General features: G+C 46.8%; 1 protein-coding gene across 7 annotated transcripts in view; it reads right to left on the bottom strand.

Annotated features, from left to right (window-relative positions):
* LOC147101722 (disabled homolog 2-interacting protein-like) overlaps positions 1-15,124 on the bottom strand; it is an 824,147-nt gene that overhangs the window by 236,541 nt on the left and 572,482 nt on the right. For 6 of the 7 annotated variants that reach the window (XM_085965569.1, XM_085965573.1, XM_085965570.1 and 3 more), the window contains one exon: positions 543-661. In XM_085965569.1, the coding sequence (XP_085821695.1) occupies positions 543-661 (119 nt within the window). Of the gene's footprint in view, positions 1-542; positions 662-1,629; positions 1,798-15,124 lie in introns of those variants that run through there. The other variant, XM_085965576.1, reaches the window with a different exon arrangement.

The following is a 15,124-nucleotide window of genomic DNA, read 5'->3' as shown; positions in this document are numbered from 1 at the left end:
TCACAATAACTCGCGGTCAAGGTACAAACAGAACAGATTTGCTTCCGCTGCACTTTGCACAACCCAACCCCAACTGCAATAGTCAAACGTAGATATTCAAAAAAAGCATGTACGTATGTATTGGAAGAGAACAATAGCCTGGCAGCCAGTGTTATTTATTCTTCTGAAAAATATCAGACTGCGGAGCTATAAAACATTAAACTACTTGTTTAAATAATTATTCTATTTCAAAAAATACAACCCAGAAAAAGAAGCACATCACCGGGGACCAGTACCAATAAACATAATAATGGCATGCCTCGTTTCACAGGCAACAAATGTGGGAACAATTAAACTGGAAAGAGACATTTTTAATTCCGCTGTTATAATATTTGGGTTGAATCCTCGGCAGCTGTATAAAATCATTACACCACCGCTAAGGAAGCCAGTAATTGGGCAACACGTCCGCTACAAGAAAGATATTTGTTCATGCAAAGATATTCGTGCGGTGCTGGCAGTAAAAGGGAAGGAGGGCGGGGGGAATCAACAGAGACGCTCTTTACCTTTCATTCTCCACACTCCTAAATCCAGGTAAGATGTGCCGGAAACTGCTGTTCCTGTCGAGCTTGGGCTGGCTCTTTGTCCTTTTGATGGAGCCTTTCAGCCGACGGCTCAGGAACCCCTGTTGGCAGATAACAAGAAGAGAGTCTATTGAGGCACTTCCGTCCAACTGAAAGTCTGCGACTGGCCGGCACAGCGAGCAGCGCACATCGTCAGCGTCGCTGCACATCGGCACATCCCAGGGCTGGGAATAGTGGGAAGCGGCAGCGCGGCGCTCACTGCACACTCCCTCTGCCTTGGTTGCCTTAGCGACCATTAGCTCTAAGAATAACTATCTTGTGTTAAAAAAATGGCAAAGGCATGTTACCAGTTCAGCACCTGTGAAACTTTTCTGCATTTTTGAAACACTGTAATGATTACAATTAGCAACTGTTTAGGGTGTAACAATTTCCGTGTTGGTCGAGACACAAATATCTGCTGCTTTTATATGTATTCTTCCTCTTGTAAAAAAAAACTGTTTGCAGGTAGCAGTCCAATGCTCCACAACTTTCTAACAGTAATGCAAAACGAGCATAAATCGGCTCTGGGCTGGCAACAAATTATTCTGAACTCCTATACAGGTATGCAATGAGAGTGACGTTAAACTAGATGACTTCATACTGTGTCAGAATTTTAAAATGAGCCCAGCGTTAAAATGCAAACCGTGTTTTTTTTGTTTCTAAAATTAAACACGAAGTCATGTTTCTGATGTGATCATTATCTGTGGTTAAGTGCAAGAATTTTTTAAGCGTCAGTAAACAATAGATAAAATGCTAAATTGTCCATGAAATTAAAACGGAGTGCAATAACGATTTAAACCACACATACAAATGTTGAAACATGCCTCACACAGGCTTATTAATTTAAACACTGCAGAAAATTTGGGAATAAAGTCAATATCTAGTTACAATGTTTGACCAAATTTAGTTGGCTTTGATTTCATTAAATTGGAAAAAGATATCCAGTTACACACTGGAGTAAAAACACTTTAGGCACTTTACAGCTTTCTGGACTCAACATAGAATTCAACAATTTCAGATCATAACATACATATATATTTTTTATCCACACTTTTGTTCTGTTCTCTCCCACAGGGCAGCTGTCTTCCATTCTGCCAGCGCAATTTACACTTCATCTAGAGCCATCCTTTGTTTCTTAACCTGTCCCTTTACCATCCCCTTTTGCCTTGAATATCTCTTAATCTCTCCTGCCTTCCAGCCTATCACAGGCCTTCCTTTTTGTTCCTTCATCCCCTCCCCCCACCCACTACCCTTGTTTAAAAATCTGTTCCATTTCCTGCTTTTTTCCAGTTCTGACGAAAGGTCATCGACCTGAAACGTTAACTCTGTTTCTCTCTCCACAGATGCTGCCTGACCTGCTGAGTATCTCCAGCATTTTCTGTTTTTATTTCAGATTTACAGCATCTGCAGTATTTTCTTTTTTTTTACATACTGGAGTAATCTGCTTAAAATGAAAATACATAATTACAGTTCTTTTGTTTACTTTGGAAGTAATTGCATTTGAAATTTAGTTTTTATAGCTGCTATGTCTCCGAAATAAGTACCAAACTTTATTTTTTTTAAATTAATAAACAATATTAGAGCAATCAAAATAAATGAGATTTTTCTGCACTGTGCAATTTGTTTTGGCACAATTATCAGGCTCTGGAAAGATTTTATAAATGTATATGTGTATTAAGTTTTTTTTTACTTTGAAAAGAGGATTTATGCACTAATAATAATTTAGATTGTTGCAGTACACCTAGTATATAGCATATTGTATTGTAGAAATTGGTAAATTCCTGACGAAAATACTGAGAGCAAGTCAATCAGCTAACCAAAACGATGTTTAATGCAAACTGGTGGAAGTAACAAACAAAAACGCAGGAGAACAAATCAACAGGTGCTTGCTTAATGCTGGCTCCATGAGGACTGAGAAGGGGAGGCCCCTCAGTCCGACGTCATGATGTCATCACGTTTCCCGCCATTGGGAATGTCGCGTTCAGTCTTAACCCTTTAGAGACCGCGCTATTTACATACAGCAAAAGAATACAGATTTAAAGGCAATTATATACATTCGTATAAGAGTTCCTTGGTGGCTCTGCCACATGCGCCCCCCCAGAATTGTCTTTAATAACAAAAGTCAATCGAAGAGGAGGTCGGACAAGCCTGTTCGAACGACTCCTATATTCCCGGAGAGGAATTTGCTCGGCAGTTGATGAACGGGTGGGTGGAGCGATCCGGTCAGGCATGGTAGCAGTGGGCGGTCGACCACGACGCGGTGGCTGTGCAGTTTCGACTGGTTGTTCGAGGTCCAGGTGCGCGGGTTTGAGGCGGTCGGATTGAAATGTGGTCGGGCTTGCCACCGATGTCGACCAAAAAGCTCTTGGCACCCGCCTGCAATACTCGGAAAGGGCCCGTATAAGGAGGCCTGAGCGGACTGCGATGGGCATCGTGACGGACAAAAACGAACTTGGCCCGCATTAGCTCCATTGGGATGTGGGAGGCTGGAAAACCATGATGTGACGTTGGAATTGGCTGGAACACTTGGGCTGCTTCCCGGTGAGCTTCCAGTTGGTCGGCTGCGGACCACTGCTTCGTTGGTGACGGCAGGAACTCGCCTGGCACCCGAAGTGGCTGGCTATACACCAGTTCCGCGGCAGATGACTGCAGGTCTTCCTTTGGTGCCGTACGCAAACCAAGCATAACCCAAGGCAGCCTGTCTACTACCCATGCAGTGCCCTGGAGGCTGGCTCTCAGCGAAGCCTTCAACGACCGATGAAAGCGCTCACATAACCCGTTGGCCTGCGGGTGGTAGGCCGTGGTGCGATGGAGCTTGGTGCCCAAACCTAAGGCTACAGCGTTCCAAAGTTCGGACGAGAATTGTGGACCGCGGTCAGACGAAATATCTGATGGGACGCCGAACCGTGCCACCCATGAGGAAATAAAAGCCCTGGCGACATCCGCGGAGGTAGTGGACGTCAGAGGAACCGCCTCTGGCCATCTTGTAGTGCGGTCGACCATGGTCAGGAGGTGAGTGAAACCTTGTGACGGCGGAAGTGGCCCAACGAGGTCGACGTTGACGTGGTCAAAACAGCGTTCCGGTACTTTGAAGGTGGCCAAGGGGGCTTTAACATGACGTTGCACTTTGGCAAATGACGCAGGTGTTCGCCCAGTCGCAGACATCCTTGCGCATCCCTCTCCAGACGAATTTGGATGCCAGTAACTTCTGAGACGCCTTCACGCCAGGATGTGAAAGTCCGTGTATGGCGTCAGACTTTCTGCCGCCAGGAAACCGGAACGATCGGGCGGGGATCCCCCAAGGAGATGTCGCAGAGTAAGGAGGTACCCGCCGCGTGGAAATGCACATCTGGAGGCAGGAGGAGTCGGTACGAAATGCCCGAGTTTCTGGGTCGGCTGCTTGGTCGGCAGCCATGTGTGAATAATCTATTCCCAGCTGGACGGCCTGGACGGACGCGAGGGGCAATCGGGCACCACGTTGTCCTTGCCGGCCACATGACGGATGTCGGTGGTAAACTCTGAAATAAAGGTGAGTTGTCGCTGCTGCCGAGCCGACCATGGTTCGGTAGTCTTGGCCATAGCAAAAGTCAGCGGTTTGTGGTCCACAAACGCGGTGAAGTGGCGCTCTTCCAAAAGAAAACAAAAATGGCGGATAGCCAGAAACGGCGCCAACAACTCCCTGTCGAACGTGCTGTACTTGCGCTCATTACTGCGCAGTTGGTGACTAAAAAACGCCAGTGGCTGCCACGCGCCGTTGACCCACTGCTCCTGCACGGCTCCGATGGCGTAATCAGAAGCGTTGGTCGTAAGAGCGATGGTGGCTCCAGGCAGTGGGTGTGCCAACATCGTTGCGTTTGCGAGAGCGGCCTTTCTGTCTCAAGGCGCAATCCATCTCAGGCATCCAAACCACGGGTTCCTTTCCCGGTTTTCCTCTGAGGGCCTCATAGAGCGGTTGCATCAGTTGCCCGGCCCTGGGAACAAAACAATGGTAAAAATTTACCATACCCAGGAACTCCTGGAGGGCCTTGACGGACTGTGGCTGCGGAAATGCTGCGATCATCTCCACCTTTGACTGGAGTGGCAGTGCCCCCTCCGAAGTGATGCGGTGGCCCAAAAAGTCCATCTCCTGCAGCCCGAACTGGCATTTGGCCGGGTTGATTATCAGGCTATGCTGATGGAGGCAGCGAAAGAGGGTGCGCAGATGACTGAGGTGTTCTTCTTTAGTGGCGCTGGCAATCAGGATATCAGCAAGATACACAAATAAAAACTTACGGTCCCGCAGCACCGAATCCATAAGGCGCTGGAACGCCTGTGCCGCATTTTTGAGCCCAAATGGCATTCGGAGGAACTCAAATAGGCCGAAGGGGGTAATAACCGCCGTCTTTGGGATGTCCTGGGGGTGTACAGGCACTTGATGGTACCCACGGACGAGGTCAACCTTGGAAAAGATCGAATTCCCTGCCAAATGCGCGGAGAAATCCTGGATGTGTGGTATGGGGTACTTACCCGGAGTTGTGACATCATTAAGCCGTCGGTAGTCACCGCAGGGCTGCCATCCACCGCCGGGTTTAGGGACAATATGGAGCGGCGAGGATCAGGGACTATTCGACCGGCGAATAATCCCCAACCGCTCCATTGCGGCGAACTCCACCTTAGCGGCCGCGAGTTTGCTAGGTTCTAGTCGTCGAGCCCGTGCGTAGACTGGGGAGCCGGTCGTTGTAATGTGGTGCTCCACCCTATGCTTGGCGGTCGTGGCAGAAAAGGTGGGCCTGGTTAACTCTGGAAATTCACCGAGAAGGCGGGTGAATTCGTTGGGCGTTGGCGAAGCGCAGGAGACAGTGTGCGACGCGACTGGACCTCGAAAGCACGGGATGGAGTTGGACATGGCGGCGTTGATCAGCCAACTATTTTTAAAATCGACCAACAAGCTGTTGGCGCATAAAAAAATCGGCGCCGAGGATCGCTTGCGAAATTTTGGCAGTGATAAACTCCCATTGGAAGAGCTGACCGCCGAAACACACCTGGGCCTGCCGTTTCCCGAATGTACGAATAGCACCGCCGTTGGCAGCTTGGAGGGGACAACCACGCCTCCCAGCCCGGATGTCTAGGAGCGAGGCGGGAAGGATACGACATTGCGCTCCCGTGTCACCTAAGAACCGCCGGCCTGAGATGGAATCGGTGATATTTAATAGCTTCCCGGAATCGCCAATCGCGGCCGTGGGGCCTACTTCAGGTTCGGTCTTCCCGTCGCACTGTTGGTGCTTGTGTCTTCGTTGCTTTAGGCTTGAACGCGCAGGGAGGGCGGCAGCATCTGGCCTTTGGGCCGAAACGGGCGTGGTAATAACACCAACCGGATGGTGGAGGCGTCAGGGCGGGGCCCTTCTGGGTGGGATGCCTCGTGGCGGCGCAGTTTTGTTGCATAACGGCGTAAATTGTGTCGGCCTCGGCGGCCAGCGCCACACAATCCGCCGTGTCCGACCTCGCGAGGGCCGCTTGCACCTGCTCGGGCAATTGGCTCAGGAACAATTCCCGAAAGAGGAAACATTGCGGTTCCGAACCAAGGAGTGTGAGCATCTGGCTCATTAACTCCGACGGCTTGGAGTCGCCTAACCCGGGCAGCGTGAGTAATCGCCGTGCACGTTCTGACTTTGTGAGGCCGAATACCTGGATAAGCCGCGCCTTAAGGGTGTCGTACTTGCTGTCCGCCGGGGGTTTTTCCAGCAGGCTGATGATCCTCGAAGCCGTGGAGCTGTCGAGTGCGGAGACCACGTAGAGGTAACGGGTCTGATCCTGCACTATGTTCCGAAGTTCGAACTGAGCCTCTGCTTGCACGAACCAGGAGGCCGCCTGTTGTTCCCAAAACTGAGGGAGCTGCAAAGCCACTGCGTTTGCTTCCATCATGTCACTGCGTCTTGCTTCCTCCGCGAAGATTCGGGGTCACCACTGTAGGAATTGGTAAATTCTTGACGAAAATACTGAGAGCGAGTCAATCAGCTAACCAAAACGATGTTTAATGCAAACTGGTGGAAGTAACAAACAAAAACGCAGGAGAACAAATCAACAGGTTCTTGCTTCATGCTGGCTCCACGAGGACTGAGAAAGGGAGGCCCCTCAGTCTGACGTCATGACGTTTCCCGCCGTTGGGAACGTCACGTGACCCACGTGATGATGTCATCGCGTTCGGTCTTAACCCTTTAGAGACCGCGCTATTTACATACAGCGAAAGAATAAAGATTTAAAGGCAATTATATACATTCGTATAAAAGAGTTCCTTGGTGGCTCTGCCACATGGTATTAATACTGCCGCTTTCCTTCGCCATAGCATACCAAAACATTCAGCTACCTTCAGACAGTGTCAGCAGAACAGCAGAAATATTGAACGGATTATATTTTTAGATCTAGTTATTTCATTGAATCTTTAGTGTTCACTAGCTCTGACATTGAAATGTTATGAAATTACTTGTGAAAAATAAGGATTGTGATTTCACGTTGAAACCCTAGTATTGCCTGTTGTTTAATTTGCCAGATCTTCAAAAGAACCATGCTCTTTTTGCCTCATTTGTTATCAACAGATTTTCATGAACGCACAATGAATTACCTAATATACACAATTAATCATAAGATGTGTGAAGTATGAACTAATTTCAGAATAAAGAGATGAATAATCAATGCTATTTGTGAGCGGGAGTCCAGGAGGGCGAGTTGCCTACCAGGGTCAGGGATATTTCAAAACATCTGGAAAGGAACTTGGAAGGGGATGGGGGAAGAACCAGTTGTCATGGTATATGTCGGAACCACTGACACAGGAAAAAACAGGGAGGAGGTCCTGCTTACGGAGCATTGGGAGCCATGAGCTAAATTAAAAAGCAGGACCTTGAGGGTGGTAATCTCCAGATTAGTAGCTGAGCCACATGCTAATTAGCATAGGGAGAAACCGATCTGGGAAGTGAACGCATGGCGGAAAGACTGGAGTGGGAAGGAGGGGTTCCAGTTCATGAGACACTGGCACTGGTATTGTGCCGCTGGGATGGGTTGCACCTAAACTGGACTGGGACCAAAGTCCGAGCGGAAAGCATAAATAGGACTGTAGAAAGGACATTAAATTAGCAAAGGCGGGGGAGGGTTAGGGTGGATATTATAGTGACTTAAAAATAAGAAAAATGCAAGAAAACAAAGGTCAGAGTACAAAAAGAGATAACGATAACATATACTTGGAACAGAAAAAGTTATAGGAAGTAATAATAAAATACCTTAATAGATTGGAAAATAAACAAACTATGAGGGAATGAGGATGGAGCTAATCTGGAGAAAATTGACAGAAGTAAAACAATAGTGGACAATGTTTAAAAGGGGAGATCAATAAACATGCACAGTACATAAACAATAAAGGAGAGGATGATAAAAGGTAATATGATGAGTTTAGGAAAGAGATTAAAAAGACAATTAGGTAGGCAATGCAGAAATATGAAATTAAAATATTAAAGAATGTAAAAAGAAATAGTAAACTATAGGCACATAAGTAACAGAAATAATTATAACGGGATAGAGCCACTATGGGATCAACTAAATATAAGATGAGATGAGATAAACTCCGAGGAGAGGATACTGAAATGGCACAAATGCTGAATAGAAACTTTGCATCAGTTTTCACTGAAGAGACTACCAAAGAGGAAATGACAATAGTAGAAGTCGTCAAAGGTGATATTGTAACATTTAAAAAATTAGATACCAAACAAAGTGACAAACTTAAGGAGGACCAGATGGCTATCACCAGCGAATACTTAAAGAAATTAGGGAGGAGATAGCAAAGACACTGGCATCTATCTATTAAAATTTAATAGAAAAAGCAATAGTGCCACAGCAAATGTATCTCCCTATCTTCAAAAGAGATAGAACAAACTGAGGGAACTGTAAACCAGTTAGCTTAACACCACGACAAGGCCTTGGACAATGTGGACCACTTTCCATACTTCGGGAGCCTACTGTCAACAAGGGCAGACGTCGATGACGAAGTCCAACACCACCTTCAGTGTGCCAGTGCAGCCTTCAGTCGTCTAAGGAAGAGAGTGTTTGAAGACCAGGACCTCAAACCCGGCACTAAGTTCATGGTCTATAGAGCAGCAGTGATACCTGCCCTGCTGTATGCCTCAGAAACATGGACCATGTACAACAGGCACCTCAAAGCACTGGAGAGGTACCACCAACGCTGTCTCCGCAAGATCCTGCAAATCCATTCGCAGGATAGGCGCACCAACGTCAGTGTTCTCGCTCAGGCCAACATCCCCAGCATCGAAGCTTTGACCACGCTCGATCAGCTCTGATGGACGGGTCACATCGTCCGCATGCCCAATATGAGACTCCCAAAACAAGCGCTCTACTCTGAGCGCCGACAAGGCAAGAGAGCCCCAGGTGGGCAGAGGAAATGCTTCAAGGATACCCTCAAAGCCTCCTTGAAAAAGTGTAACATCCCCACCGACACCTGGGAATCCCTGGCCCAAGACCGCACAAAGTGGAGGAGAAGCATCCGGGAAGGCGCCGAACACCTCGAGTCTCTTCGCCGGGAGCAAGCGGAAGCCAAGCACAAGGAGTGCACGTCAACCCAAGCACCCCACACACCCGCCCCTTCAACCACCATCTGCCCCACCTGTGACAGAAACTGTAGGTCCCGCATTGGACTCATCAGTCACCTGAGAACTCATTTTTAATGTGGAAGTAAGTCATCCTTGGTTCCGAGGGACTGCCTAAGAGAAGAGTGGTAGGAAAAATACTTGAATCTTTGCTAAAAGATCAGATTCAAAAAACCTAGAGACAGAGAATATATAAAAAAAAAGTCAGCATGGTTTCTGAAAGGAAGGTCCTATTAAACCAACCTTATTGAATTATTTGAAGAAATAATACCAAGAGTGGCTAAGAGTGGATGTGGTATTCATGATCTTTCAGAAGGCCTTCGATAAAGTGCCACATAAGAGACTCCTAACAAAAGTAAAGGCACGTGAAGTCAGTAAAATGGATTGAAAGATGGCTACAAAACAGAAAACAGAGTGTAGGAGTTGAGGATAGTTTCTCAGACTGGCAGAAAATGAGAAGTAATGCCCAGCAGGGATCTGTGCTAGGACCACCATATACATAAATGATTTGGACTTAGAAATTAGAGGAATGGAGGCCAGATTTGCAGATGATGCCACATTGGGGATATAGCTAATAATGTGGAGAATGGCACCAAAATGCAGGAAGACATAAATTTCTCTCTCTCAGGCAGTCCCTCGGGAACTAAGGATGACTTGCTTCCACATTAAAAATGAGTTTGCAGGTGACTGATGAGTCCAATGCGGGACCTACAGTCTCTGTCACAGGTGCAGCAGACGGTGGTTGAAGGGGTGGGTGGGTGGGTGGGTGGGTGGGGTGCTTTGGTAGACGTGCGCTCCTTGCGTTGCCTGCACTTGGCTTCCGCTTGCTCCCGGTGAAGAGATTCAAGGTGTTCGGCGCCTTCCCGGATGCTTCTCCTCCACTTTGTGCAGTCTTGGGCTAGGGATTCCCAGGTGTTGGTGGGGATGTTATACTTTTTCAAGGAGGCACTGAGGGTGTCCTTGAAGCGTTTCCTCTGCCCACCTGGGGCTCTCTTGCCGTGTCGGAGCTCCGAGTAGAGCGCTTGTTTTGGGAGTCTCATATCGGGCATGCGGACGATGTGACCTGTCCATCGGAGCTGATCGAGCGTGGTCAAAGCTTCGATGCTTGGGATGTTGGCCTGAGCGAGAACACTGACGTTGGTGCGCCTATCCTGCGAATGGATTTGCAGGATCTTGCGGAAGCAGTGTTGGTGGTACCTCTCCAGTGCTTTGAGGTGCCTGCTGTACATGGTCCATGTCTCTGAGGCATACAGCAGGGCAGGTATCACTGCTGCTCTGTAGGCCATGAGTTTAGTGCCGGGTTTGAGGTCCTGGTCTTCAAACACTCTCTTCCTCAGGCAACCGAAGGCTGCACTGGCACACTGAAGGTGGTGTTGGACTTTGTCATCGGCATCTGCCCTTGTTGACAGTAGGCTCCTGAGGTATGGAAAGTGGTCCACGTTGTCCAAGGCCTTGTTGTGGATTTTGATAATCGGGGGCAGTACTGTGTGGCGGGGGCAGGTTGGTAGAGGACCTTTGTCTTATGGATGTTTAGTGTAAGGCCTATGCTCTCGTACGCTTCGGTGAAGGTGTTGACGATGGTTTGGAGTTCGACCTCCGAGTGAGCGCAGACGCAAGCGTCGTCTGCATACTGTAATTCGACGAGAGAGGATGGGATGACCTTGGATCTGGACTGGAGACGACAAAAGTTGAACAGTTTCCCGTTTGTTCTGTAAATTACCTCCACTCCAGTGGGGAGCTTATTGAGGGTGAGATGGAGCATTGCAGCAAGGAAGATCGAGAAGAGCGTTGGTGCGATGACACAGCCTTGCTTGACCCCGGTCCGTATGTGAATTGGGTTTGTGGTGGATCCGTTGGTCAGGATCACGGCTTGCATGTCGTCATGAAGCAGGCGGAGGATGGTGACAAATTTTGAGGTCAGCCGAATTTGAGGAGGACACTCCATAATCCCTCACGGTTGACATAAATAGACTTCCAATGTGGGCAGATAACTGGCAAATGAAATTCAATGTAGCGAAGTGTGAGGTAGTTCATTTTGGTAGGAAGAATAAGGGGGCTACTTATTTCTTGGACTGTAAGAAACTAAATTGGGTAGAGGAGCAAAGAGATCTGAGAATACAGATACATAAATCATGAAAAGTAGTAACACAAGTGGATAAGGCCATTAAAGAATGCAAACAAAGTACTGGAGTTAATTTCGAGAGGAATAGAATACAAAAGCAGGGAGGTAATGTTAAAATGGAAAACTAAGAGGTCTTTAAAATTATGAAGGGGTTTGATATGGTGATTTGGAGAAACTTTTTCCACTCATGGGCGAGTCAAGATCAAGGGAGCTTAATGTAAGATAGCCACTAACACATCAGTTAAAGAATTTAGGAGGAATTTCTTTGCACCGAGTGTGGAGAGAATGTGGAAAACGCTGCCACATGGAGTGGTTGAAGCAGAGAGCATTAATACATTTAAGGAAGGATTGATGCATATAAAAGGGAAACTGGAAGAAGGATATGGGGGCAGAATGGATAGAGGTAATTAGAGTGAGAGGAGGCTCGCGTGCAGTATAAACACCGGCTTAGAGTAGTTGGGGCCGAATGTTCTATTTCTGTGCTATTGATTCTATGTAAGTCTACTTCGTTCTTTGAATTCATTATTTTGGTGGATTATTGAAAGAATTTAAGAATAATCAACCATCTCAAAAGTTGTTCAATAAGTGAAAGAATGGAATTTACAGACCCCTTGGACATATCTTAACTAAAATCTATATACTTGCAAAAATTGTAGTTTAGGAAGGTGGGGATATCAGGATGCCTTTTATTTCATCATTTTTCTTCTGTTCAATAAGCAGAAGTAGCATAGAAACTTCCAGCATAGGAGGCCATTCAATCCATCGTGCCTGTGCCGGCTCTTTGAAAGATCTATCCAATTAGTCCCACTCCTCTGCTCTTTCCCCATAGCGCTGCAATTTTTTTTCTTTTCAAGTATATATCCAATTCCCTTTAGAAAGTTACTATTGAATCTGCTTCCATCATCCTTTCAGGTAGTGCATTCTAGATCACAACAACTCGCTGCATAAAAAAATTCTCCTAATTTCCCCCCTCGTTCTTTGGCCAATCATCTTAAATCTGTGTCCTCTGGTTACCAAGCCTCCTGCCAGTGAACCACGTTTCTCTCTATCTACTCTATCAAAATTCTTCATAATTTGGAACACTTCTGTTAAATCTCTCCATAACATTCTCTGCTTTAAGGAGAACAATCCCAGCATCTCTAGTCTCTCCACACAACTGAAGTCCCTCATCCCTGGTATCATTCTTGTAAATCTTCTCTGTATGGTCTCAAGGCCTTGGCATCCTTTTTGAAGTATGGTGCCCAGAATTGGACACAAAACTCCAGCTGAGGCCCAACCAATCATTGATAAAGGTTTAGCATAATTTCCTTGCTTTTGTACTCTATGCCTCTATTTATAAAGCCCAGGTCCCATATGCTTTTTTTTTAAAAACAGCCTTATCAACTTGTCCTGCCACCTTCAAAGATTTATGAACTCCCATGTCTCTTTGTTCCTGCAACCCCTTTAAATTGTACCATTTAGTTTATATTGCCTCCTCATTCTTCACACTTCTCTGCATTAAATTTCATTTGCCATTTGTCTGTATTTCACCTGTCTATCTATGTCATCCTGAAGTCTGTTACTATCCTTCTCACTGTTTACCACATTTTCAAGTTTTGTGTCACCTGCAAACTTTAAAATGATGCCTCCTATACCTAAGTTCAGGTCATTAACATATATCAAATAGAGCTGTGGCCACCACTGTATACTTCTCTCCATTGGTAAACAACTGTTTACCACTACTCTCTGCTTTCTGTCTCTTAGCCAATTTTTTATCCACACTGCCACTTTAATCCCATGGGCTGTGATTTTGCTAACAAGTCTATTATGTGGCACTTAATCGAACTTTTGAAAGTCCATATATACATCAACTGCACTACCTTCATCAACCCTCTCCGTTACTTCATCGAAGAACCCAATCAAGTTTGTCAGTCACGATTTGTCTTTAACAAATCCATGTTGGCCGTCATTTATTAACCCACATTCTTTCAAGTGACAATTCATTTTGTCCCATATTATGGTCTCTAGAAGTTTCCTCACCACCGACGTTAGGCGGACTGGCCTATAGATACCGGGTTTATCCCCTCCCCTTTTTTGAACAAGGGTGTAACATTTGCAACTCTCCAGTCCTCAGGTACCACTCCCATATCCAAGGATAATTGAAGGATTGTGGCCAAAGCCTCTGCTATTTCCACCCTTACTTCCTTCAGCAACTTAGGATTCATCCCATCGGAACCGGCTGACTTTTCTACTGTGAAAAATCCATAGTATTGTGGGTTAAAGCACAGCAATATCGCCAAGTTTGCAGATGACACAAAGCTGGGTGGGCGTGTGTGCTGTGAGGAGGATGCCGAGAAACTCCAGTATGATTTGGACAGGTTGGGCGATTGGGCAGAAGCATGGCCGATGCAATATAACGTGGATAAATGCGAGGTTATCCACTTTGGTGTCAAAAACAGGAAGGCAGATTATTATCTGAATGGCAATAGACTGGGAGAAGGGGAAGTGCAACGAGACCTGGGTGCCCTTGTGCACCAGTCCCTGAAGGTAAGCATGCAGGTGCAGCAGGCGGTTAAGGCGGCAAATGGTATGTTGGCCTTCGTAGCGAGAGAGTTTGAATACAGGAACAAGGATGTCTTGCTGCAGTTGTACAGGGCCTTGGCGAGACCACATCTTGAGTATTGTGTGCAGTTTTAGTCGCCTTATCTGAGGAAGGATGTTCTTGCCATGGAGGGAGTGCAGCGAAGATTCACCAGGCTGATACCTGGGATGGCAGGAATGACGTATGAGGAGAGATTGGGTCGATTGGGCTTATACTCGCTGGAGTTTAGAAGAATGAGAGGGGATCTCATTGAAACTTATAAAATTCTAACACGACTAGACAGACTAGATGCAGGAAGGATGTTCCCGATGGTCGGGGAGTCCAGAACCAGGGGTCACAGTCTAAGGATAAGGAGTAAGCCATTTAGGACAGAGATGAGGAGGAATGTCTTCACCCAGAGAGTGGTGAACCTGTGGAATTCTCTACCACAGAAGGCAGTAGAGGTCAATTCATTAAATATATTCAAGAAGGAGTTGGATATATTTCTTAAGGCTAAAGAGATCAAGGGATATGGAGAAAAGGCAGGAACGGGGTACTGAATTTGGATGATCAGCCATAATCTCATTGAAGGGCGGAGCAGGCTTGAGGGGCCGAATGGCCTACTCCTGCTCCTATCTTCTATGTTTCTATGAAAGAGCTTTTCAGTGCATCAGTTAATGAGGAGCCCATTCATTACAGTGAAACTTTAAAGGGACTATATTCATCTAAATTTACATACAATCATAAATATTGCAAAGGGAGATATCTGTAGATTTAGCAGCCTCTCTCAATCGTCATTCAACATTTCGGCCAAGAAATTCGGTATAGCCGCATTTGGGGCGCTAGTCCTGGCGATGCGCGAAGTTTAGTGCCAGGCGCAATTTAGCGCCACCTAGCGCGATATTGGATTGCGGCGCTAAATCAGGCGCTGAATGCTACTCTTAGGGCGCTAACCCGGTGGCGCAACCCAATTTCGCGGCGGCGGGGCGCAGCGAAGGTGCTGTCAATAATCACTTTCCCTGAGACACACTGGCGCCGGCCAGCTCTTAAAGGGGCAGGTCAATTGGCATCACCAGACACACTCACTGCCTTGTAGGCCTTCAAAGCGGTGGGAGCCTACCTGTGGCGCACCAGCCTAGCAAGACATGGAAAGCGTGAGGCAGAGGGCGGAACGCCTCACTGATGGGGCATTGGATGCTTTGGTTGGCGCAGTGGA

The sequence above is a fragment of the Somniosus microcephalus genome, chromosome 23, assembly GCF_052327205.1.
Source record: "Somniosus microcephalus isolate GS21.2 chromosome 23, FLI_Smic_1.0, whole genome shotgun sequence".
In the NCBI taxonomy this organism is placed as follows: Eukaryota; Metazoa; Chordata; class Chondrichthyes; order Squaliformes; family Somniosidae; genus Somniosus; species Somniosus microcephalus.
The sequence above is the reverse complement of the archived record's forward strand: the minus strand, read 5'-3'. Positions and strand labels throughout refer to the sequence as shown.